Here is a 25,585-nt window from a genome sequence, read left to right on the forward strand (position 1 = left end):
CTCATTTAATAAGGAAGAAACTTCTCCTAAGAGAGAGCAAGAGAATTAGAGGCGGCATCCTGTTCTGCAGTAGTGCAGTCACAAGAGCAGGAGAAAGGCCTGAGACAGAAACTACCCAGTCCCTAGCCCTAAATAAGCTGTAATCTAGGCTAAAATATTTCAGCCATCAACGAGGTGAGCAAATTCTCATCTGGTCACTCCAGTGCTGGAATACTGGGTCCAATAGTCAGGAATTAGAGGTTAAGGAAGCTCAGCAGCTGGGAACCCTTGCTAGGGGTAAGGCTATTGACAAAGGTATTGGAAAGCAGGCAGGGATCCTCAGTCTTTGGTAGTAACTCCTGTGAAGGACAAATATAACTTCAAGGAAGACCTTGCAAATTCCCAGAGAAAATGGGCCACCACTGAGGGAGGTATCCAGCATCTGAGGGAGTTAGCCATGGTGGAGATGACATGTAACAACCTGGATGATGAATAGGTATCCAAAAACCTTGATGAAATCCAGTGCATGCTGTCCATGTGGCAAAAGGTCATATGAAATGTACTGACATTATACACCCATACCCTGGCAATAATAAGCTGGACAGACACAGAGGCACCAACTACAGATGAACTGGCCAGAGCCCTGAGGGTATGAAGATAATCTGACTTCCTCCATGTGGGCCTGTGGCTTGTCCATGGGCAGACCAACCCAAAAAATGCCTGAGGAAGCCAAGGAGGTCTTACTCATGCACTCCAACCAAGGCTTCAGCTATTGTCAGCCATTTTCTGCTGAAAGTATTGGTGGCACACTCCACTTGGAAACCTGTGTCTCTACGTGTGACCAGGGGGATGACATGAGGAAGTGGGATGGTGAACTTACCAGGAAACTAGAAGGTCAGGTACAGGAACTGAAAGAAAACCACAACAGCCAAATGGAAAAATTTCTTTTCCAGAATCTTCCGGGCAGAGTAGAAGAGTGGATCGTACATTTGACCTTGATGAAGGGACCTCCAGTTCGCAGTTACAAAAAAAATCAAGTAATGTACACTCTGTGAGGAACAGAGGGGTTCTGCCTTTGGCCAGGTGGAGGAAAGGGACAACAGGATTTACTGAACTGTGTAGGTTCAGTATCCTGGCACATCAGCCCCCTGTAAGTATGAAGTTCTAGTGGATTGTGGTCCCTCTAATACTATTGGTGGTGACTCTAATGCCATCAGATTACAACGGGGCAGAATCCATCTGTATTTCTAGAGTGACACAGGATCCCAAGAACTGTTTGTGTTGGAGGCTGAGGTAAGCCTAACTCGGAATGAGTGGCAAAAGTACACTATTGAGCCTGGTCCAGAGGCTCCATGTATCCTTGCCAAAGACTACCCCAGCAGTCGTGCTCTGTCCTGCACCAGGCATTAGTCATTCCAATCTTCATCAGTTCCAAATATACTCAAAAATAGAGGAGTATATTTAAGCATTTCTCACAGAAGGAGGACTCCAGCACAATTTTTAATAGGGTCAGAGCCTCCATGACAGAAAAATAACTTAAAAACCTCTACAATGGACATACCATGCATAACCAACAAATTAAAAAAAAAAAAAAAATTCAATAATTCCCCCACAACCTCTCCAACTTTCCAGATCTTCTTGGTATAATTTGCTGTCAAAACTCAGCTGCATGCCATTTCCTCATAATCATCATTAAAGCATTTGAATAAAATACTAACTTTTTAAGTTCCACAGCACGAATCAGGAGGAAGATGGGATCTCCTTCACAGTTTCATTTTAAATTTTATTTGCTTCAATACTGCACTCAGGGATGAGGTAAGACACATGTGAGGGCACAGAAGGGACAGAAAAACAAAAGTTTTCTACTGACTTCTCATTTAATAAGAAGTGGCTAGAAAGAAATAGATATGATATGTATATATATGTACACACACAAATATGCAATGAAGGAACTAATATTTATGTGAAATTCCAAAGACTGTAAATAAAGAAGGAAATAAAGCCATAACACATGGGAGGACAAAAATCCCAAAACCATAATTAAAATTCTAATTCCATAACTTATGAGGAAGTATGATGATATTTTTAGTGCTCATACTGCCAGTTACTTCTTCAGTGCATGTAAAAATTATTCATTTCTGGGCCTTTTGGGGAAACAAGTGTTTGTACACTCCTATAGCCTAACATTCTTTCTGATAATTTCAAGGTTAAAAATGACATCTGCAATTCTAATGTGGGCTGGAAAATGAGGAATTTTTTTTTCAGTTTTGACAGATATAGTGAAAAGATGGGAAAAGGATGGCATGGCTTAAGCAATCATAGCTTACAATTTTTGCTAACCAAATAAACAGCCAGTGCTGCAGTTTCATAAATTAAAGCATTCAATTTAAATTAACTTAAAATTTGTCACACAGTAATTCAACTCTAATTCGAACTATTATCTTATTCAGAATTTACTGTAGTTGAAATTAAATTAGTTTAATTAAAATGGTACAACTTTTAATTGTTAGTGCTTTCATCGTAGTTTATAACTGATCACATAATTGGATGATGATAAGATAACAACAGGTCTGGATCTGCTTGCATGAATCCACAAAAGATGTACCAGTTCTGAAATTAATAGAACAGATCTCCAGATAAAAAGGTATGTTGACTCTTGCATGTGTGGTATATGCATGCTATACCTCAAAAATGGCCCTTTTCACTGGTTTTGAAAGAGATGCAGTAGGTATTTTGCCCTTCTAATGTAGCACATTAGGTTTTTAGATCCTTTTCTTTAAAAGACTTTGAAGATCTGCCTCACAAGGTTTTTCACAAGAGTAAAAGAACAAATCATTAAAATCTAAATGAAAAGCTTTGCTAAAGCTAATTCTATAAAGAGTGAGCAATGTTCAAATATTATACTGTGTGCTATGTGAGTTATCAGGCAAGGAAAAACATAAGTTTACCCAATTGAAGTGGCTGACAGATCTATTAATTGCAGACCCTCTGCAACAAGTGGTGAAATCAGTAGTTAAAAGGGCACAAATCAGTAGTCAGAATTACAGATGAACCAATCTGGAAAAACGCAATTTTGTGTAGCTGGCCAGAGATCAATACAGCAAAATCAGTTAAAGTTCATTGATTAATTATGAGATTCTCAAAAATGTCTAATAAATAAAGAATAAAAGTTCCAAGGTCACATCAGTGTTTCTGAAAATCCCCAAAACACTCCGTTTTGCTATCTGTTTTTTTCTTTTCCATACTACAACTCAGCCACTTTATACATCAAAGTGTATACTATTAGCATGAGATATCTTCTTCCTTTTTTTTTTTTTTGGTGCAATTCCTAAAGAATACTGTGAAAATAAAAATCCCAACTTAAGTCAAAATGGAATCTTATTTATTTCACCTCTAACTGTCATACTTTGTAAGATCTACTGCTACTTATATATCTGAAATATGATTTCATTTCACAACAGCTTCTGTATCTAAAAATGTGGAAACCACCTAGAGTTTTGCATCAAAAATTCTACTGCTCAATGAGCAATCTGCAAAGAAGTATCAGTTCATGGCAACTTACTTCTTCTTTCTGACCCTGTCAATATTAACCCACCGCTAAGAAACTACAACACAACTCCAAATGAAAGGGCATATGTTTCATTTACAAAATTATATTTAATAATTTCTTTAGCTGTTCACTCTATAGATGAAAAAGGTTTCAGAATAAATACTTATATCTTGCTCATAAATGCTCCAAGGAAAATAAAAAATTATCTGAGACATGTCCTGAGCTATGTAAACTCCTTAATAGTGCAATGTTGTAGTTATGCCTGGTACCACCCTGGCTTTTGCAAAAGAAACACAGCAACAGTCCACAGAGCTCCTAAATGGCTGACACACCACAGCACACTACAGCAGTTCTTGTAGCTTTGCTAAGTTCCTTTCCATCCAGTGAATATTGAGCTGAATTGTGTCAATTGCCTCTCTTACACAACGCAGTTGAGAACTTTCCTCTGATTTTGACTTAAAAAATGACTTCACCTGCATAGCAAGAGAAAAGGAAGAAAAAGAAAATTTAAATTAAAATCAACATTGGCCACACAAATAGGTTCAAAAGCAAAGGCTACAGATAAGTTGCAGAAAATCCGTTCCCTAGAATCATTTGTATCTAGGCAGCAGGCAAACTTCCCAAAATGCAAGGAAAGCATTTTTCATGGGAACTGCAGCAATAACTAATTTAGTTACAATAAATTATTTCACCAATAAACAGACATTCACTTATTGTATTCATCACATAGCAATCCCAGAGCACTCAAAGTTCCAGAAACAGAGTCTCATTCTGTGACAAAGAACTGATTGTTGAAAGCAATCCTCTTCAGCTCTTTGCAATGACCCCCACACCCAGTCATCATTGTGATTGTCAATGCTAACAGATCAAACCATAAACAACTATCTCTACTAAATTATCTAAATGAAAGCATTAGACTAAACCATAAACCATTCTTGAAACATTAATTTCAAGGCCTTGTTAGGGAAGACAACAGTGATTTCTAATGGCTATTAACTGTCTCTCCACTGATACTCAAGATGCGCTATAATTCCTAGGGATTGTTGACAGCAAACATAAAATACAGCAATGTTTGTCACACTCCATCACGTTCCAGAGATGCAGAAATCACAGCTTGTTTACAAAATATAGACCAAAATTCTATCCAGACCAAATAATTATTTTGGGAGACAGTGAGTTCCAGTGAAGAGGAAAACTAAACAGTAGAAACAGATAACTGAGTTCAACTCCATACGCAACTCTGCCACTGACTCAGTACATGATCCGCAAAATGTTCATGTATATAGGGAAAGCAACAGATACATATCTTTGCAAAAGGGCTACAAGGACAGAAATAACATGTTTTCCTCATCCCTCAATTAAATGAAAACAGCATTGGCACTAGAAAATATGGCCTTCTGGTACATTAAGCCACCAACCTCAAGTAGATGTGCCTTTGTTGCAAACTGAGAAGTTGACAAACTAATGATATTCTGGATAGTATATGAGCCTAGGTGAAACCTGAAATACAAATAAAGAAGTTACTTTAACCAGGAGCCACTTTAAGATGCAGGTTCACTATATGTACACATTTTTATTTCTACTTTTTTTTTTTTAATAGTTGGAAATCATTAAAAGCACTTAAATTGAAATTTACATACCTCATTTTTCAAAAGACATAAAAGGCATCTTAGAAGTTCAAGCCTCTAGTTCCCTAATCCCTCAAAGACTTCAACTTCAGAAAAAAAGACTTGGAAAATTTTCAAATTTCTATCACAGCTCAAATAGCAAAGAACTAAGGATACCACACGCCGAATGCCAAGACTTATATTTGTGGTATATATTCCAACACACTACAGAAATTGAATTTGCAACCAGATGTCATTTAAAGCAAAGTAATATCGTAATATGGGTTATTAAGAGCTTGGTTGAGCCAAAATTTTAATCCAGGAGAAGCACTTTTAGTAATGTGAAACTGTTCCAAATCAAAACTAGAATTTGGAAACAGAGTTTTCCATGTACTGTTAGCTTTTTTGAAGACTTGCAGGCCAGCTCTCCTGCTGGGTACCCTTCAAGGCCAGTTAAGGAGAACACATATTTCTAAAGCAAGTAGGATTTTCTGGTTATTTGATTTGGGGATTGCTGTAAAAAGGCAGAAGAAAAACGCTGAATGAATTCCCTAGGTCTGCTTTTGAATGGATTTGATCCACATAAATATCCTGCTTCTGCAGCAACCATCTTAGAGACAGCATCCTTTTAAGAGAAATTCAAATCAAGAACTTTTAAAATTACTGTGAAGCTGTAGGAGGCTCCGAAGTTCCACTAACTATTGGTGAGACTTCAAAATTTATGCTCCAAGTTATTTTTGTAAACCCATATGTTAGAATAGGATTTACAATTTTAATATAAATCTTATATGAATCCAACTATTTATTATCTTGTGCTTGAAAGAGACAAACGTGCTTTTGCCACTCAGAGTGAAGGCTCAGCTACATCAAAAGTCTTACTTTTGTGTAAGCTTTTCCCAGTTCTCTTTGACAAAGTCCCAGGCTAGCAAATATCCAGGCAAACTCTGGCTAACAGTTGCTATGATATGTGAAAGCTCCTGTGTCTTGATTATTTCTCCTTCAAGGCTGTTCTGCATTAACCTAAAAGATAAAGCATGTCAAAAGGGACAAAAGAAAAAACATCAATTCATATCTTCATATGATTCTCCTGATACTCCTGAATTATATGGAAAATATTATGTAACAGGTCAAATGACAAGCAATGCCTGGCATCTGGAACATATCAACACTCAATTGTATAACACTGTACTTATTTAGCTTTAATTTCCAAGTATCAGAGTGTCCTTAGCTCTAAACCAAGTACCTGGATTACCGTTGTTGTTGGAAAAGATGAGGTAAATTCCATCAACTTGTAAAAGAAACCACAATATATTGAAAATTTAAGAGAGGAAAGCTGTAATAAAAATCATCTATTAGGTTGGTGCAAAAGTAATTGCAGTTTTGGACCATGAATTTTAAATAATTATAACTAGACTCAAACACACCCTTATTAATCAAAATAGGAACCATTACAATCAACACATTTTTGACAATGAGAAATAAGTTTGTTTATTCCTATTGCACAAAAACCTGTGCTTTGGGACTCAACAAACTCTACGAAAGCATTTTCTGCATCCTGCTGGTTGTAGAAGTGTTTTCCTTGCAAAAAATTGCTGAGATGCTTCAAGAAGTGCTGGTTTGTTGGTGGGAAGTTGGGTGAATACGGTGGATGAGGCAAAACTTCATAGCTCAATTCATTCATCTTTTGAAGTGTTGGTTGCATGACATGCAGTCAGGCTTTGTTGTGGAGAAGAATCAGGCCCTTTCTGTTGACCAATGCCGGCTGCAGGTGTTGCAGTTTTTGGTGCATCTGATCAATTTGCTGAGCATGCTTCTCAGATGGACTGGGTTCACCAGGGTTCAGAAAGCTGTAGTGGATCAGACTGGCAGCGGACCACCAGTGACCATGACCTTTTTTTTAGTGCAAGTTTGCCTTTGGGAAATCCTCTGGATGTTCTTCTTGGTCCAGCCACTGAGGTAGTTGTTGCCAGTTGTATAAAATCCACATTTTGTTGCACATCACAATCCGATCAAGAAATGGCTCATTGTTGTTGCATAGAAGAAGAGAAGATGGCATTTCAAAACAATTATCTTTTGGATTTTTAGTCAGCTCATGAGGCCCTCACTTATCGAGCTTTTTCACCTTTCCAATTTGCTTCAAAAGCTAAATAACCACAGAATGGTCAATGTTGAGTTCTTTGGCAACTTCTGGTGTAGTTGTAGAAGGATCAGCTTCAATGATTGCTCTCAAATGGTCGTTGTCAACTTCCGATGGCTGGCAGCTACATTCTTCATCTTGAAGGCTCTCGTCTCCTTTGAAAAACTTCTTGAACAACCACTGCAGTGTACGTTCCTTAGCAGCTCTTGGGCCAAATGCGTTGTTCATGTTGTGAGTTGTATCTGCTCCTTTACGATCCATTGTGAACTCAAATAAGAAAATCGCTCAAATTCGCTTTTTGTCTAACATTGCCATCGTTTAAAATAAATATAAATGGCGAGTACTAAGTTAGGAGTAGAAAAACATCAATCAAGAAAAGCACATTAAAATGACATATAACATAACCACAATTGTTTAACAATGCATTCCTGCCCTTGCAGTTCGAACATCCTGGAACATGTGTAATTAGTTGAGTTCATTTTAACATATATCTTGAGACTGTGAGATAGAATGTCCTTTAGATGGACTTTGCTCATCATGAGTTCACTATAATACTAAAAAGCACACCCACAAGTGTCAAGACCCCTGCCCAAGTGAAGACCCCAACCCATGAGCATGCGTAGTACAAGTAAATGACTGTGTCACCATCTGTAAATTCTTAAACAATGCTGGAAAGCAAGTAGAAAACCTGGGAAGGTACTAATCTAAATCTAAAGTATAAATGGCATAAGTATTGTGAAGAAGGGGTGCTAGTTTTGTGGTTTTATTACCTAGCACCCATCATTGTGCAATCTCGTAATAAAACAATATCTTAACTCTGCTTGCACACCAGGTTCCTGCTTTTGGGACTGCTTACATAGCAGGTCTTCCCTGCTTATGGGACAACCTTTGTGTCCTCTGTGCTGTACTGAGATTTGGTCTATACAGAGGTGTTTGAGCACAATGTAAAGTCAAAATTCCACTCAAAGAAAGAAAATAAATAAATAAATGAATAAATAAATAAAACCACCAACTAGTTATTATCTTGGTTATAAAGACATACCAATCTTTTAAGACTTCATAGAACAATCTTCAATTTTGTGTTACCAGTAGTGCAAAGCATTTAAGTTCAATTGATTTCTCTTTTGGCACATTCAGAATTTGGCATTTTGAGCTACTCTGTTATGTACACTATTTTTAAGTGAAAAATATCAGGTTCTTCATGTTTATGGAAGCCTGTGCAAAATATGAGGATACGTTTATTTTAGCAATCAGAATTTTTTTCAACAATACAAAAAAAAAAAAAGGCAGCACTTTTTTTCACAGAATATTTTAACTCTTTTAATTTACACAGCCTATAGCTTTTTGGTTCCTTCATCACAGAATCACAGAATGTTAGGGATTGGAAGGGACCTCGAAAGATCACCTAGTCCAATCCCCCTGCCGGAGCAGGAACACATAGATGAGGTTACATGGGAACGTGTCCAGGCGGGTTTTGAATGTCTCCAGAGTAGGAGACTCCACAACTCCCCTGGGCAGCCTGTTCCAGTGTTCTTTCACCCTCACTGTGAAGAAGTTTCTTCTCAGATTTAAATGGAACCTCCTGTATTCCAGTTTATACCCAGTTTCATACCAGATCAGCCTTCTGACATCTTCTGTGTTGGCTAAAGCTTGAATGATTTTGCTTTTCTCTGCTTCAGAAACTGAAGAGGAGTACATCTTTAGGAGGAATTCCCAGCCATCACTAGATTTGGCTCCAGCTGTAAATATGGCTTTCATAACATCACTAGGCAGACTACAGGGAAGAAGAAAACCAATAACAAAACAACAACAGAAATCCAAACAAACAAAAGGGGGACATAAAAATGCTCATCTGAGAAAAGAAGGAAGAAAAGTTACAAAATGAAATTATTAGCTTGAAAGAGATGCTTCTGTTTTGAGCAGTTTATTTCTGTAGCAATTTTAAGTTTGCTGGACTGAATTCAGGCCTGTCCATACTTTAAGTCACTGGGAAAATGCAAATCATATTAGTCTAATGAAAGCACACTAAATTGTACAAAAAGATGAGTAATTTTCTGTAGCTTAAAATGCACATTAATCCAGAGCAAAATGAATTATGCAAGCTAAAAAGGTATGCATTGACATTGCTACTACATAATCCTACTTGAGCATGCAGCTTAGGGAATGGAGATGGAAGCAATTTCTTAAATTCTAGCAGTTGTTCCTCTCATAACAGCAATTACTTCTACATGAGGAACAGTAAAAGACAGAATGAAGTGATTTATCAATATTCAGTTGTTAGTGGTGGTGTGTGTTTTTTGTTGCTGTTGCCAAATGAATGGTGGCAAGGTAAAAAGAAAAAAGGAAGATGAAAGATGTGGAAGCCCAGTTTTTGTGGTACCTCAGTGTTCCGTTAGACTTCATCCACTTCTCAAACATCTCAGTGGCTGTTGTTCTACAGTTTCTCAAATCATGGGTGCAGGCAAAATCTAGCAGCGTTGAACGGAGCTCTCGTTCAGACAGGGTTCCATCATCTGTCCAACGTTGTTGATCAATTTTATCTCCAAGCAGGTGCTCTATTCTGTGCTAAAGGAGGAAAAATTATTAGCAATAGCTAATTCTTACCAAGAGGTTTTTCTATATACAAAACTAGTTTAAACATCGTGGTTTAAAAATGGTAGTTTTTCATCTACCCATTCCATATTACATATGCCACTTCTGATCTGTGTTAATAAATATCAGACGCCACACAGGTCTGAAAGATGAGCCAGGTCTTAAACTCTGCATTGAAACTGAAGACTACTCTTCAAACTACACTTCCGACTTCAATGCAGTCAGCTTACTATTGCAACTAACTACAACTCCTGTATGTTTAACTGCTTTTAACTCCATCAAGTGACAGTTAATACACCTTAGGTTAGCACAAACAAACAAACAAAAATTTCATCTATAGGATAAACACCCTTCACATTTGTAGTTTTGTAGCTTGCCAGAACCATAGCTAGGTGCCTGACCAGCTACCACTTCTCAGCTGAAACACTTGAATTTAAACATAACCTCATAGACCCTTGCATTGCAAACCATAGCTTGGGCTGTTTATCAAGGCAGATCTGTAAAATGTTTGAATAAATACAAAATAAGGAAAATTGCAACAGTAGGGTTTTTTTGTTTTTCATAGGTTTCCTTAAGCACTCATCAATTAACTAGTAGAAAGAAAAAACATCTATTTTATCTACCCATTTAATAGTTTTCTTTCTAGGCTTCATCCCTTTGCTGACATTCTGCAACGTAAAGCAGCAAGGATAATTTTAAAGCTGTAGATTAATATAGAGAGAAGACTTCATAATAAGAAGGTAAACAGGGAAATGAAAGACATTTTCTCAGCCAGAACTGACGCTACAATGTTGATTTCATTTCTAAGTCTGTAGTATGGTATCATATTAATCTATCACATAGCTGGATTGGGACAATGACAACCATTCAAGTGTTCCTATTTTTAGAGAAAATAGGTTTTTTTTCACTGCTTCTATACGAAGCAGTTATATCTGAAATCCCTGACCACTCTAATAATTTTGGAATTTGGAACATTTAATGAAGAACTGTTGCTTTTACATAGCTGAGGACCTGGTGCCTGACGCCAGCAGGGGGGAAGGACCGAGAGACATCGGACTATGAATCCTTAATGTAAAACACAGTCTCTTCCCGGAATATATACTGATACTTGTCTGCATATTGTTACCTGTATTTACAAGTCAATTTAGGGGAAAGGGTAGCCAAAGTACCAGGAATCCATATTTTAAATAGATTGATAAGGGCAAGGGTATTGTATGTAAACTGAGGCAGGTGTCAGGGTAGTCTGTAAACCCTGAAGTACCCAACCAATGGGGAACAGGGGAGGGAAATTGCGGCCGGGATTTTGGGGGGATATAAGCAGGGGCTTTTTGCCCTATTACGTGTGCCTACCTTTAGGTAGAACAGCTGGTGTTGCAATATAGTTAAAAAAAATACGTTTTGCTGAGAGATCCTGTCTGAGCCTATTATATTTGCAAAACAATTGTTTCCTACAGGAAATAACTCTTCTGTACTAGAAAAATGTCATGGACTCTCTTAAATTACATATCTGTACTACACTGCCCTTTAAAGCCACTACAGCAAACCCCCAGACACCACTGTGTTCCCACTGCATTATGCTCCTTACAAAACATTGCAGGGGTGTGTGGGGGAATTCAATTTAGCATTTCAGTAAGAGATCATTACTACTTAAGAAAAGCAACTATCTACAATCCCCATCCAACTTAGGGAGATTACTGAGTATGTTAAACAGGCAACACTTAAAAAGATAAGGTAATTACAAAGAACATTACAGCTAATTGTTTCACATTACAGTTTACAGAAAACATACCATGACTCGTGCTGCCAGATGTTGTTCACCCTTTTTTTCTAAAAGGCTGTATATAAGACTCAGCTGAAACAAAACTTGAGTGAGTGGCGCAGTGCTGTTCTCTTTGTTAAGGTACTCAATCAACTCAAAGGCCTTTTCCAGAGACTCTTTTCCTAGACTATGGGTCAATGAATAAAAACATTAAAATGGCTTCCAAATCAAAAGTACTTCCTGAAAAAAGATAAGAAGTGATCTTGTCCATTACATTAACAGAGAGATAGGTGAATAGAGGGAGTAACATAAGAAACACTTCAGATATCGTAACATTAGTAAGATAGCAACAAAGCAACAGTGTCCACTAACATGCCTTCAATTACAGGTGACGAAGTGTGACAATGATGCATGAAAATATTTATTGTGAGGGGAGTCAGATACAGGAAGCAGCTGTCAGAGGCCATCCAGAATGCTCAGCCTCACCTGCTCTGATGACAATGGCAAAAGAAAGATGAGAGGGAGACAGTAAAAATTTAAGAGGCAAATAGCTTATTGCTCTAAAGTGGAGCACTCATTGACAGAGCACAGGTAAACACTCTGCTAGGCAGATTATCAGACACTAAAGAAAACAGTGTCTTCCAGAAATGGAAGCTCTCATGTGTCTCGTTGTGACAGAAATAAATGTATGCTACTATAAAGAATAGAGAGATAACATCTAACACCAATAAGGAAGCATCAGTGGAATAACTTTAAAAAGTATTAGTGAATGGTGAACAATTTCAATAGACTAATAAAGACTGAATTAAAATTTCTCTGAAGCAGTTTTCTCTAGAATCTATGTATGATCTTCTTTGATTCTGAAAAAAAACTTGAAACACGTATTAGCTATGTTTTCTAATATAGAAGTCTTACCCTGCAAGGCTGAATATATTGTTGATCAAATTAGCTCTGTCTTTAGGACTCAAAGCAGTGTGGTTTTTTTTCAACAGATCAATCAGCATCTTCCAGTCCGTAGCATAGTGTACAATGTAATAGCCACTCGTGTCCACATTGAATTTTATCCATTCCACCTCTTCTGGAAGTTCAATGACAGCTAATGGACAACCAGAAGCAGAAATCAACATTTAGTGACTGTTTGTTCAATCCAAATCTATGAAGTAGACTGGTTCCAGAGTCAATATATAATTTTCTACCCACTAGTTCCTCCTGCTATGAAGAAGGAATAGCCAGTACAAAGGCTCCACAAGGGTCCAAAATTCCACGTTGTACTTCTTCCTCTTTCTTCCTACATCTGATTGAATGAACAATATCAAAATCTGCCTTGAGTTGTATCTATGCAGTTAATTACTTAGTGCAGTAATTCTTCTCGTCCTGTACAGTCCTCCTTTCAAACAACGCTGTCTTTTCTCTGCCCACTTATATATATATATGAAGAGCAGTTTGTAACATATTATATAAAGAAACAGAGATGGCATTTCCATAGATGAAAGGCCACAGTCTAGTTTCAAACTCAACTAGACACAAGAAGAGAGGCTTTGGGAAAAAGTTCTTAATTTCAGTTGATTCTATACTGCCAAAACCACCATTTGCATAGCACCTACGATGCCTTTGAAATTTAGTAAATATTATATCCCAGCCTCTTCTGTACATGTCTCCTACTCTTTTATCCTCCGTATCCAAGTTTCTACAGTGAGTGAGGAATTGGTATGATGAACACAAGACTATGAACTAGGCCATTTTAAGTGAAACAAAAATGGTAAAATCAGACTACTTACCCATTAGTTCTAACAAGATCAAGAAGACCTTTTCAATTCTGATAATTTATCATACTTTTTTTCTAAAACTCCCTCTCAAATGAAAAAGGGCAGTTATAACTTGAAGAATTTGTAAAAACAATGTCAGAATGACAAAAATATTTATTTAAATACTTCTGAAGTCATTCTAGAGGGGTGGCAGTTAATAAAAATCAGTAAACAGCAACAATGTCAAGATCAGCTGTGAGAATTTGATTTTAATTTTGTGTAGTTTGATTTCAAAAAATAGACGTGTGAGATAGGTTTATGAACTTAAAATAATTTCCACTTAAATGCACTGAATAGTAACTTCAACAAGGGAGAAGAAAATACATGAGCAGACGTAAGACAACGGGTCAGACCAGTTTCAATAAAATAAAAAAATTGATTCATGTCAGCGGAGAGAGACAGCCAAAGTGATTTTAGCACAATACTGCATAGAAGTGTATAGTAACTCTTCACTTGGTAAGGAAAAAAACAGGGGTGAGGGAAAAAAAAAATCCAAAAAAGCCCATCAACCAACAACAACAACCAAACAAAAAACTCCCACCACAATAACAAAATCACAAAAAACCAAACCATAGACTAGCAATTCAGGATTCAAAGTAGCCATTGCAGCAAAAGCAGAGTTTATGTGAAAAGATCTAGGGATTTCAAGTTTTACAACAGCATTCTCAAAAAGTTAATCTGTTCTAAATGTAATATTTTCTTATACCATTAAAGAAAATAAATAATATTTCATGGAAAGTGACGTACATTTCAGTACACTGCAAAGCTACTCTCATATTACTCCCCTTCTAAAGCACAGGCAGTTTGAGAGATTTTGTGCTGGCACTGGGATGAAAAGAGTACAGGCTTTTACAAATTCCAGACCTGTACTTCTGCCCCAGTTGCTGCCACTTACTTGTACGTATAATACTATAGGGAACCTACTCTCTAATTAGTAGTGCTTGGCTCCAGATCTCTGTAAATATTCTGTACTACATATACCTTCATCTTCACATCTTAGGCAAGTGTGTGTTCAGAAAGATCAGTAATCTATAATACCTAAGTAACTTGCTACCGAAGTTTTGAGTCACATACCTGACTTCTGGTCCAGCAAATATGCATTAGTGCAATGGATAAAGTTGCAGCTACTGGTTATGTAGGTGAGAGGAATATGCCACAGGTAACTGCAAAGCAAAGCAAATATTTGCTGACCTATTAAACATATATTAATTGCCTTGAAGGTTTTTTAATCTTTTTTTTTTTTTTAATTTAAGCATTTTAATATATTGGTTTTACAATAACTGCATGCTGTGCAGAATAATAAAGTATAAACTTAACTCATATAATCAGAATATGATGAAAGAATACATGTATACCATGTACAGCAATTATTCTTATATTCCCACCATGCTGAGAAGTGGGAACATTTCAAAGAATCATAGAATGGTTTGGGTTGGAAGGGACCTTCAAATGTCATCTACTTCAACCCCACTGCAATGTGCAGGGACATCTTCCACTAGATCAGGTTGTTCTGAGCCCTGTCCAGCCTGGCCTGGAGTGTTTCCAGGGATGGGGCACCTACACCTCTCTGGGCAACCTGGGCCAGTGTTTCACCACCCTCATTGTAAAAAATTTCTTCTTAATGTCTAGCCTGAATCTCCCCTCCTTTAAGTATAAAACCATTACCCCTTGTCCTATTGCTACAGGCCCTACTAAGAAGTCTGTCCCTATCTTTCCCTTAAGTACTGAAAGGCCACAATAAACTCTCCCTGGAGCCTTCTCTTCTCCAGACTAAACAACCCCAACTTTCTCAGCCTTTCCTCATACAGCTGTTCCAGCCCTCTGATAATTTTTGTGGCCTTCTTCTGGACCTGTTCCAACAGGTCCACATCTTTCCTGTACTGAGGGCTCCTGAACTGGATGTAGAACTCCAGGTGGGGTCTCACCAGAGCAGAGTATAGGAGCAGAATCACATCGCTTGACCTGCTGGCTGTGCTTCTTTTGATGCAGCCTGGGATACAGTTGGCTTTCTGGGCTGCAAGTGCACATTGCCAGCTCAAGTCCAGCTTTTCATCCACCAGTCCTTCTCCATAGGGGCTGCTCTCAATCCATTCATCTTCCAGCCTGTGTTAACACTGGGGGTTGCCCTAACCCAGGCCCAGGACTTTGCACTTGGCCTTGTTGAACCTCAGGATGTTCACATGGACCCACTTCTAAAGTTTGTCTAAGTCACTCTGGATGACATTCCATGACACCACTCAGCTTGGTGTAACCTGCAAGTTTGCTGAGGGTACACTCAATCCCACTCAATCCCACTGTCAATGTAACTGATTAAGACATTAAGACATTAAATAGTACTAGTCCCAGTACAGACCCCTGAGGGACAATACATTCCAGCACACTAAGTAGGCTTGTTCAAAGCCATATAGACAGGAAATCTCAACCAGTATCATTTTACCTCACTCCAATGTTCTGTCTTCCTGACAGAACTTCTACAATTTTTATTAAAAAAAGAAAGTTCATTCAAGTATAAGACTCAAGTTACAAATCTTGGTAATAGAAAGCATAATTGATTTCATACCACAAAGACTACCTCAAGTGAACTGCAAGCAGGAAGAATAAAGGCTAAGAAGTAATAACCTTGTCTCTGATGTCCAATTTTCTGTTTCCATGTGAAATAAAAATTGTTCTTGTTTCACAGAAACATTCTTTCCATTTCGGACAACAGTAACTAAAGGAAATCCTTTATGCAGAATCCAAGTTTTCATCAACTTTTTTACATCTAGTGTTCCATTGGTAATCTGTAAAAAACAATCATAACTTGACAAGAAAAGAGCAAATGGAGAACATTTTAAAACCTTCCTCTTTAACTTACCAAGGAGTTAGTAGCATGATTCTGTATCTGTAAACAATCACTTTGACACCAAGCTTGTATATTTCATAAGCAACAATTTAGGGGAACAAGTAGTTTTAATTTTCCTAAATTGAGGGAATCCTAGCCAAGCAGTAGAAAGACAAATTTAAAACATCAGGTACACTGAAGTGGTATGTCATAGAACTGGAGAAGAAAATGTTACAGAAAATAAACCTATGTTAAGCTCCCAAACTCCCCCCTACCCTTTCTCCTTCCTTATTTATATTCTGATATTATGTGGGCATTTAATGTTAAAGATCTTCTTTTAATTCTGAAATGAATATTATCAATCGAATTAGAGTGATAATGTTTGTACAACAAAATCAATACACCCTTTATATTTATCTTCTTTTTTTTCTTTTTTTCTTCCCCTCCCACTTACCAGCCTTTACATAGCTTATCCTCCACCCTCTTCTAGTCTTTCAGGAACTGTTTGCACTACAACATCCTCACTGAGAGACAAGTGTTTTATAATGTACTCTGCCTCTCTCTAGTTTACCTCATCAGCATGTTATTGCCCATTCTTTCTCTGTTCAAGTCACTAATAATATGTACAGTTTACCCTTACAGGAAAATACTATATTATCACAAGCGATCATTGTTACTACAATGTTACATTATGCATTCACTTCATAAATTGCCCAGGATGTGCTGGGTGCATGCATCAGAAAACGTCTAAAGAACCAGCTGGTGTGCTCCTCCACACAGAAGGGCAACTTCTGGCAAACAATGCTGTTAAATATCTGGTGTTAGCAGAATTAGGTAACTATCAAATAAGCACCAAATACAAAAGGTTGTTTATCATTAAAATGGGAAATACACATTGAGTTCTGATGTTAGTTGTTTGGAAGCAACTCACTTAACAATACTAATACAGGTGGGTGCAGCAATCCCAGAGATTAACACAATTACTTTTAACTCTTAAAAGATGATGACTCAGGTTCCAGAAGACTGGAGAAAGAGGCCTGCTGAGTCTGCAGAAAAGCTGAACTTGCCCCATGGACAAACAGTTGGGTTACAATTAAAAAATGTGCATTTTTGAGCCAGAGACAGACCAAGGAAGTAATCTAAAGTTTTGAGAATGACTCTTTCCCCATGCTCTAGTAACAGTTAAACCCTGCATCTGGGAACATATTAATTAAATGTGAGGTATCTGTGTGGTCTCCCTAGCCACTCTATTTGGATACTACCATCTCCCTGTGGTATGTTCTCTAGGTGTGCACGACTGAAGATGGTTGGTTAGGAGGCTCTACTTTGCAGAGGTTGAGGAAAGTCTATTTTGAATGTAAAAATCACTGCACAAACCAGAAGAGTTCTCTGTCATAAGAGAGCCACAGTCTGATATCAGTAATAATCCATCACTAGCTGGCAAACTAGTGACTGTGTATGACTAAACACACAAATTTACAGCCACTTGTGACAGCTGGCAGTAACAGCAGCTCTAGTTAGTAAACATTAAGTTAGTATCCTGCTTAACACTCAGCTTCTGTGAGGAAACCTCACATGTATTTCGAAGACTTTAACACATGCTATGCAGTACACACACTCACAGGGAAATCTGTTCCCTTCCCTTATACAATTACCTTGACACTCCCTGGAAATACTCAGCAGCTCTTTCTTGTTTGGATCACTCTGTCTTGCACAAACACTCTCTCCCTCTCATATATTCCTCCCCTTGCACTCTCCCTCCAATTCTCCCCCACCCATGTGCTCTCTCGTACTCTTCCACTGCCACCCCTTCCTTGCTCTGTCTCCCTCCTTCATTATCTCTCTTCCCACCGCCCCACCTCTCCCTCCTGCCATCTCTCTCCCCTTCTTCACATGTGCCCTCTCACTCCTGCCCTCCCTAGTTCCCACAGGCTTGCCAACTCCTGCCCTTGCTCTCTCCTGCCCATGCGCTTGCTTTCTTGCAGCTTTGGTCTCTTCATCCACAGCCATTTTAATCAGACACAGCCTTCTGTGTGCCTTATCATTGCAGAGCTGCTGAACTAAAGTGTCCCCTCCAATTTCAGCACCGCTTGTTGAAACAGAAGCTGTAACTGAATGTTACATTAGTAGAGAGTATCGCAAGACCTCTGCAGAGGTTGGATTCAGCTGTTTCTTGAAAGTTTTGTACTACATTTAAGATGACTATTTTTATTCTGGTTTTAATACACTAACAGTGCAACTCTAGAGAGGATATGAATATACCAGTATGTTCACACACGTGGCAGTGCAGTGCTTTTTTGGGATGATACTCAGCAAAGTCCTAAAAGCTACATGAATCTCCATATTGATATTACAGAACTTTGGACTATGAAGAGAAAGAACTTCAGAGTGCTTGCCTGTTATTATCTTATTTCTTTCATAGACAAGGAAATAAATCAAAATTTACAACACACTTACAGCAGTGACAAAAACAAGAACAGCATATCAAAGGTGGATACCTCATTCATGCTGTCCCACAAGTCATCACTCTGGGCAGAACCATAGTTGTGATTATGCAAATATACCTCAATACCAGCTTGGAAAACATCCTTAGTGAGATAGTGCTTCAGCATCAAAAGAAGTGAAGCCCCCTTTAGGGGAAAAAAAAGAAACAGAATTTGCAAATTAAATTTCTAGAACTTGTTGAATCATATGCATATTATAGCTCTTTCACCATACAAGAATAACTCAGAAGATGGCAGATTTTATCCAAAGAGATATCATTTGAATAATTACCCTATATACCCTACAAAATAGGCTTGACATTTTTCTAATTAACATAATCTCAAAAATAACTTCTTACTTATAAGCCTCTGCCCACTTATTCATTACTCCATTCAAGTTTTCGATAGCTAAACCATAATTTTCCTAACGTTTCCAAATATTTTTAAAGTTACCTTGATATAAGAAAGTGCATCAAACATTTCTTCAATTTGCTCTGAAGACTGAACAGCAGAAGAGACTGGGTGTGAAGAGTTCAAGGAATCCTTCTTCATAGCCTTAAAAATTAAATTAAGGAAATCTTCATCCTAGAAGAGAAACATTTATAAATGTCAGAGAAGCTAGAACATATATGGTAAACAGAACAGTAAAAGTTGTCACTGCTTTGTTCTTCTATTGGTCTAACATGCCACTGCTCACCTTCCTGCCAATGGAGGGAGCAAAAGAATTGTCAGCGTAGCATTTGTAAAATCTACTCTTTCCTTACCACATTTTAGCAGTGGAATCCCAGTCCTGAGCTTGAATCATTACCCAGATCATTATGCTCCTGTCTCAGGCAAATGCATAATTAGCACTAGATAAAATAAATGTACCTACTAAGTACATATGTGACAGATTTCAGATTTGGCTCACCAATGTTTTCAGCTCGTTTACCAGAAGCAGGGAATACAAAAGCCTGACTTCTTGAGTATGCTTTAATATTAAAGCATTAAGTCTAGCAAAATTACTCACTACAGTGACATTTGTGTGAATGTACACACTATCATATCAAATTCTCTTTCTTCTTTTCTTCTAGAATGAAGATATCTGAATTTAATACATTGTTACCAGAATGAGACAACCCCAAACACTGAAAAGAAGCTGATTGTACTGGTATTTGTCCACCTCATTTCATGAAGACTCAAGCAAAAAATTCACTATAAAGTTTTCTCTAAACAGTAGAGAGTTACAAAAAATTCAAGGTATCCTTATTGTTTTGTACACAGGTCTTACCTTTTAAGTTTAAAATTTTAAAGCTATTACTGAATGCAGATGTTTCAAGTGTTTTTTTTTAATTTTCACAAAAACACATTTTGGCACCAGCAAGTAGTGAAATGAGATGTTGGTGAAGGCAATGTCTAGAATGAAGTAGACGAGTGGCAGATGTGTCCTTGTCAAAAAATTAAACTGGTTTTGTGTCCTTCCCTCACCACATATGCACCTAACAAGCAGATGGCTACACAAACATGCTTTCAGTGGTCATCAGACACAACAATCAAGCTAGGCCAAACGAAAATCACTCAGTTTCAAGAAAGAATTCTACTGAATCAAGTTAGTAATCCAAGTTTCTTAATGCAGTAAGAATAAGTGAATTAGGAACTCTAACACTCAGGGAGAATGCTGAGGAGAACAGCAGACTGGAAACAGTCAGTACACATCAGGTTTTTAATACAGTGACTAATGCAAATCACATAAACTCTCCTGGAAGCTGGTTCCAGAGCCTAGCTATTCTCCTCTCCTCGGAGATGCCTTTACCCAAGATGTAGAATTAGTCTCTCCATTGCCCCCTCCATTTAGTTCCACTAATTTTTGTTTCTCTGCCTGCATTTAGTGACAAGGATGCTTTAGAGCAGTAGCTGGTATCCCTTGGAGAGGAAAGATCAAGTTTGATTCCTTCATGTTTTTCAGAGTCTGAAAAGCTAGGTCACTTAGTACCAGAGTGAGTTGTTAAATGATCAAAGTTTCTATCCTTCAGCCATATGTGTAAACAGATGGCCTGTGCTTTGTACTATTAGTGTAACTCAATGCTATCAGAATCCATTGGATGGGACCATATGCCACTTTTATATATGGTCCTCTGACTTATGAACCTCAGACTGATTTAGACAGAAGCACGTACCACAATGATGGAAAGACAGGAGTTACTCCAAGCATATTTAGTAACTTAAAGCTCTGGTGCTTCCTAAGTGTACTAGGGAAAGTAGAGACAAACAGACATGCTCAACAACATGCCTGGACTTTCTGTATGAAGATTTAAAGTTATAATTTGATATATAGATGCCTACACCTTTTAAGACCTGGTATTTTGCACAGAATTTTTTAATCAACACAAAACACAAAGGCTGCATACACACTATTACTACAGAAAAAAAAAACACACACAAAACAAAACACAACAAAAACAAACTCCACAGAAACAATGTACCCTTCCCAAAAACCATCCCAAACTCACTTTCAATATAATGAAAGTGCCAAAGCAGAGGAGATAAAAGTATAATCTCAATGGTGGTCAAAGTGAATGTCAGTATAATTTTATAACTATCAGTCCTTTATGGCCAGCATTAAAAAACGTCTTAGCAAAGGTACCGTAAGCCTAGTCATAGAAAGAACTTACTGAATGTAGTTCTGGAAAAATCTCCTCCATGGCAAAGTACTCCATGAAAGTGGCAAATCCCTCATTCAGCCAAAGATCATTCCACCATTCCATAGTTACTAGGTTACCAAACCACTATGAAAGACAAAAAATTTAATTCTTTTTCAGACATAAAATCAAGCGAATACAGTAACACTCCATCCATCCTCAGCTTTATCTTGTGGCAAAGTAAAGTTCAGTCAAAGCCACGGTAATATATTTGCAGTAACAACTCCCTAAGAGTTGTGTTTTGCCTGTTGTGCTGGAGAAAATACACTTGCAGGTATGCTGAACAGATAAAATTCACATCCCAGTCACAATGAGAGCAGGAGTGAATTTAAGGACAGAATTTCATTGAAAAAGAAAAAATATAACCCATCACATTCAAAGAATGACCTGCACAATCTAGTACCTGATGTGCAAGCTCATGTGCTATCACTGCAGTTATTAACTTCTTATCCCTTGCTGAAGAAGTATTACTGTCAAACAAGAGTGCTGTTTCTCGGAAGGTGATCAAGCCCCAGTTTTCCATCGCACCAGACTGAAAATCAGGAATTGCTACCAGATCTGGAAAAGATTTGGAAGAAGCTTTGAAAACAGCTAGTTAAAGCAATTCTGTATTTCAAGGCTATCTATTCTATTACATAATCACTAAAAACCTTATTATTTAAATCATGTTGTGTTGGCATCTGCTCACATCTCAAGCACAGAAGACCCATAGATTTACAGCCATGTTTCTCTAGCAGTACTCTTACAGAAACAACTTAAAGCACTAGAGACACTGCATTTAGATCTTGCATGCATACAAGTAATGAGGAAACTGGGCTTCCCCTCCTGAAAGTAATGTCTTAAAAGACTGCATTTCAGTGTCTTTCCAGTCAAACTAACACATGCACAGAAGTCAGGCTGCAGATTTTGCACCAGTGAATATGGTTTACAGACTGAGAATTCTGTATCTCCCTACTCAAGGCACATCATGTCAAATTTAGACTGAATTATTTCTTTCATGTTATATACAAGTATAAGCAATCTGATGTCAAATGCTCACAAAAATTTTCTAGCTTGGGAATCACTTAATACTCATACTCAAACATTTTATGAATTTTTAAAATAATTTGGAGGGAACCTTATTTCACAGATGCTTTACGTTATTGTTTATTTTAAGCACACCTTTTCAGAACAAAAGTTCCCCTGCATTTCTCAGAATCGATTAGGGCTTCTTCTGTTTAAAAAAAGTTCAAAAGAACTTACCTAATTTTTCAAGAGGATAGTTTATTAAAAAGTACTTTTCATAAAATTCCAGAAGTTTCACTGCTGTGTTTAAGGCATACCCAACTTGGTTTAGATGCTGTGGTATGGCACAGACAGATACCTAGTCCAAACAGAGAAGAAAAGAGAAAAAATTTTGAAACACACAAAAGCTTTAGAAGTAAAACAGGACCTGGCAGTATTTTCTGAAATAGGCAGGACACAGTTTGGGGAGTATGCACATACATTACAAACACTAGTTATGAAGCTGTCAATTAGGAGTTAATTCTTTTGCTAGACCTTATTCACTAATCAAAATACAGAGTATCCAATTGATCAATGTGTATGCAAGAACAATTAAAGGCTGATAGCTTTAAGGAAGGTGTTCAAGAAAGCTCCATATGAACAGAAGTTGATCCATTTCCTTTTTTACTCATGAGTTATTAAGTGACTCTCCCTTTATACCTCAAATAATCTATAAGTATAGGCTATCAGTATGACATCATCTGCAAGAAATTATCTCAAGAAATAACAACTGTCACAAAGTTCACCCTTTCCTCTATGTAAGGTAAGGTCACATTGGACACGATGTAAGAAGCATTTAAAAAATTGAGAGGTTACAGTCTCCCTCTATTCATGTTAAAGTTGCTATATCAACAAAATAACTTTGATTAGGTTAGAGGTTAACCCAGGTTTAGGATGCCCTTTCACACACAAACACAAAATAGGTTGAGATTAATTTTCGTCTTCTATTAAAAAGAAAGTAGTCCCTCTCACTATGCTACAAATCTGTAAACAAATGACAATGCCAATAGATGGACGGGTGACCTTTTAATTTTTTGAGTTTGAACCAACCACATACAAGTAAGGATCTAATGTAGTGCTCCTGGAAGTTCAAAATTATTACTAGCTGCAAATTTTAAGCTCAAAAACAAGACATAACCCCCCCCCCCCGCCAGGATCTTCTGGAGTTGGGAAGAATCTCAATTGCATTATGAACACATAACAACTTTCCTTCAACTCTAAGCTCAACTCAGGACAATAAACTTATTTTGCGTGAACTGGCTAGCTCAAATTCTTTGAATCTTCCAGTGAAAAATTACTGGAAGCACTTTGAGAATATATTTTGTGGAAAATGTCACTGTATACTTCCTTCTTACACTCTCCCTTGGCCTACTTGACACTGTTAGCAACAGCACAACCCACTAGCCAGACTCCAGACTTACTTGGTATGCTCATTCTTGTGCTTTCTCCCTTCAAGGTGGCAAATACTTTTATACATTGCTAGATCCTTCATGTTTGGTGCCTTGGAACAGGCTGCCCAGGGAAGCGACTGAAGTAGTTGAAGAACATCCCTGGACATGTTCAAAAGATGCGTAGATAAGGTTTTTAGGGACAAAGTTTAGTGACAGTTAGCCTGTTTCCAGAAAATAAGACAGGGCTTATTTTTGGAGTAAGATTTATATTTCGAGCATCTTCAAAAATCCTGAAAAATCAAGCTAGGGCTTATTTTCAGGGTAGCTCTTATTCTGGGGAAACAGGAACGGTTGGACTCGATGACCTTGAGGGTCTTTCCAACCAAAATGATTCTATGATTCTAAAAGCCTACTGGACTTTCCTTCTGCCCAAGTCAGAATCAAAGTCTATTCACCAGTACCTTTAGTTGTATATATTGGATTAAAGAGAGAACTTCTCCTTCTACAATGCTACTAGCACTACTCCCTCTGGCTGTTTCTAGGTAGATACTGGCACTTCTGACATTTCACCACAAAGGGGCAGTTCCTGCTAGAGAGTCATGAAAATCACTGCTCACTGAAAAACTCCTGCCCCTCCTAAAATAAGATTAAGGAGCATCTCCTACTATTACCATATTTCTGTTTAGTTACTTTAATTGCACACATTGTAGTAACTGCTCACCGACCCTGCAGGCCACATCCCCATGAAGTGCAAAGATCAAAGAGGACCAACTGTTTGATTTTTGGAACCTTTAGAGAAACAAAAGCCTCACAAAGAAATCTTTGTGTTCAGGTGACTAAATGCAGACTTAAAGGTAGCTTAGATTTGCTCTATTGTAGGGCTTGGATTTTTTAGGTAGCTTATTTATTTTTGCAGGTATAGAACATATTTGCAGCACTGCTCGAAATCGTATGTAGGTTTCCCTGGTTTACATGACACTACTCCCTCATAGATGAAGCATTAAAACTAAAAGTTTGAAGCTTCCAGCTCTGAAAGCTCTTATGAATTTTAGATTTTGTAAATTTCCACTGTATAACAAGACCTGATGCTGAGTCCCTTGCTGTAAAAGTTTTCTCAATCTGGTATAAGATGTCAAGTCAGTCCAACCAATAGCATACGGCTTTTGTCCCCTACCTATGATGAGTATAATAAAACCAAGAAAATAAAAAAAAAAATTAAAAGACGGGGTTTACTTGTTGGTTTTGGGATTTTCTTCTTTTGTTTTGGCTGGCTAGCTGGCTTGGGAGGGGTGAGGAAGAAATTAAAGTGAAACAAACATACCAGACTTCCATTAGTTTCCATACTGATGTTTTTCAAGTCTGCAACAACAAAGGCTACTAGATAAGTGCTCATCTTCAAACTCACAAAAAACTCGTCTTGAACAATTCCGTTTGTCACAGGAGTAGTAGCCTTCTGCAGGTGAAAGGAAAACATGGTTATTAATGCAGACAAAAGAACACTAAGACATGCAAGGGATCAATGTTAAAGTAAAGAACTACCTCACTTGCAGAACATCTTTGTATTTTAGTTACATTTCAGTGGGATACATGATACTCCAACCTGCTCATGGTGTAACAAAACTTAAGAAGACATCGCACATTTAAGCCTATATACCCAAAAATTATTTCTCAAGCATTGTTACCACACAAATGCATTGTTGGGGAAACCATCAATCTAACTTACTTCACACTTAAACCCC

The 25,585-nt window shown here is 37.6% G+C and overlaps 1 protein-coding gene across 5 annotated transcripts in view; it reads right to left on the reverse strand.

Annotated features, from left to right (window-relative positions):
• Nucleotides 1-1,741: 1,741 nt before the first annotated feature.
• Nucleotides 1,742-25,585, reverse strand: part of LNPEP (leucyl and cystinyl aminopeptidase) — a 55,577-nt gene continuing 31,733 nt past the window's right edge. For 3 of the 5 annotated variants that reach the window (XM_065860321.2, XM_065860322.2, XM_071802471.1), the window contains 15 exons: nucleotides 25,168-25,299; nucleotides 22,654-22,774; nucleotides 21,815-21,969; nucleotides 21,385-21,498; nucleotides 19,187-19,318; nucleotides 18,749-18,880; nucleotides 16,049-16,209; nucleotides 14,504-14,592; nucleotides 12,540-12,720; nucleotides 11,655-11,811; nucleotides 9,654-9,838; nucleotides 8,886-9,047; nucleotides 6,016-6,156; nucleotides 4,948-5,029; nucleotides 1,742-4,002 (listed from right to left, as the gene is read on the reverse strand). In XM_065860321.2, coding sequence (XP_065716393.1) covers nucleotides 3,871-4,002; nucleotides 4,948-5,029; nucleotides 6,016-6,156; nucleotides 8,886-9,047; nucleotides 9,654-9,838; nucleotides 11,655-11,811; nucleotides 12,540-12,720; nucleotides 14,504-14,592; nucleotides 16,049-16,209; nucleotides 18,749-18,880; nucleotides 19,187-19,318; nucleotides 21,385-21,498; nucleotides 21,815-21,969; nucleotides 22,654-22,774; nucleotides 25,168-25,299 — 2,076 coding nt within the window. In that variant the 3' untranslated portion in view covers nucleotides 1,742-3,870. The remainder of the gene's footprint in view (nucleotides 4,003-4,947; nucleotides 5,030-6,015; nucleotides 6,157-8,885; nucleotides 9,048-9,653; nucleotides 9,839-11,654; nucleotides 11,812-12,539; nucleotides 12,721-14,503; nucleotides 14,593-16,048; nucleotides 16,210-18,748; nucleotides 18,881-19,186; nucleotides 19,319-21,384; nucleotides 21,499-21,814; nucleotides 21,970-22,653; nucleotides 22,775-25,167; nucleotides 25,300-25,585) is intronic. The other 2 variants (XM_071802472.1, XM_065860323.2) reach the window with 2 other exon arrangements.

The sequence above is a fragment of the Patagioenas fasciata genome, chromosome Z (genome assembly GCF_037038585.1).
Source record: "Patagioenas fasciata isolate bPatFas1 chromosome Z, bPatFas1.hap1, whole genome shotgun sequence".
In the NCBI taxonomy this organism is placed as follows: Eukaryota; Metazoa; Chordata; class Aves; order Columbiformes; family Columbidae; genus Patagioenas; species Patagioenas fasciata.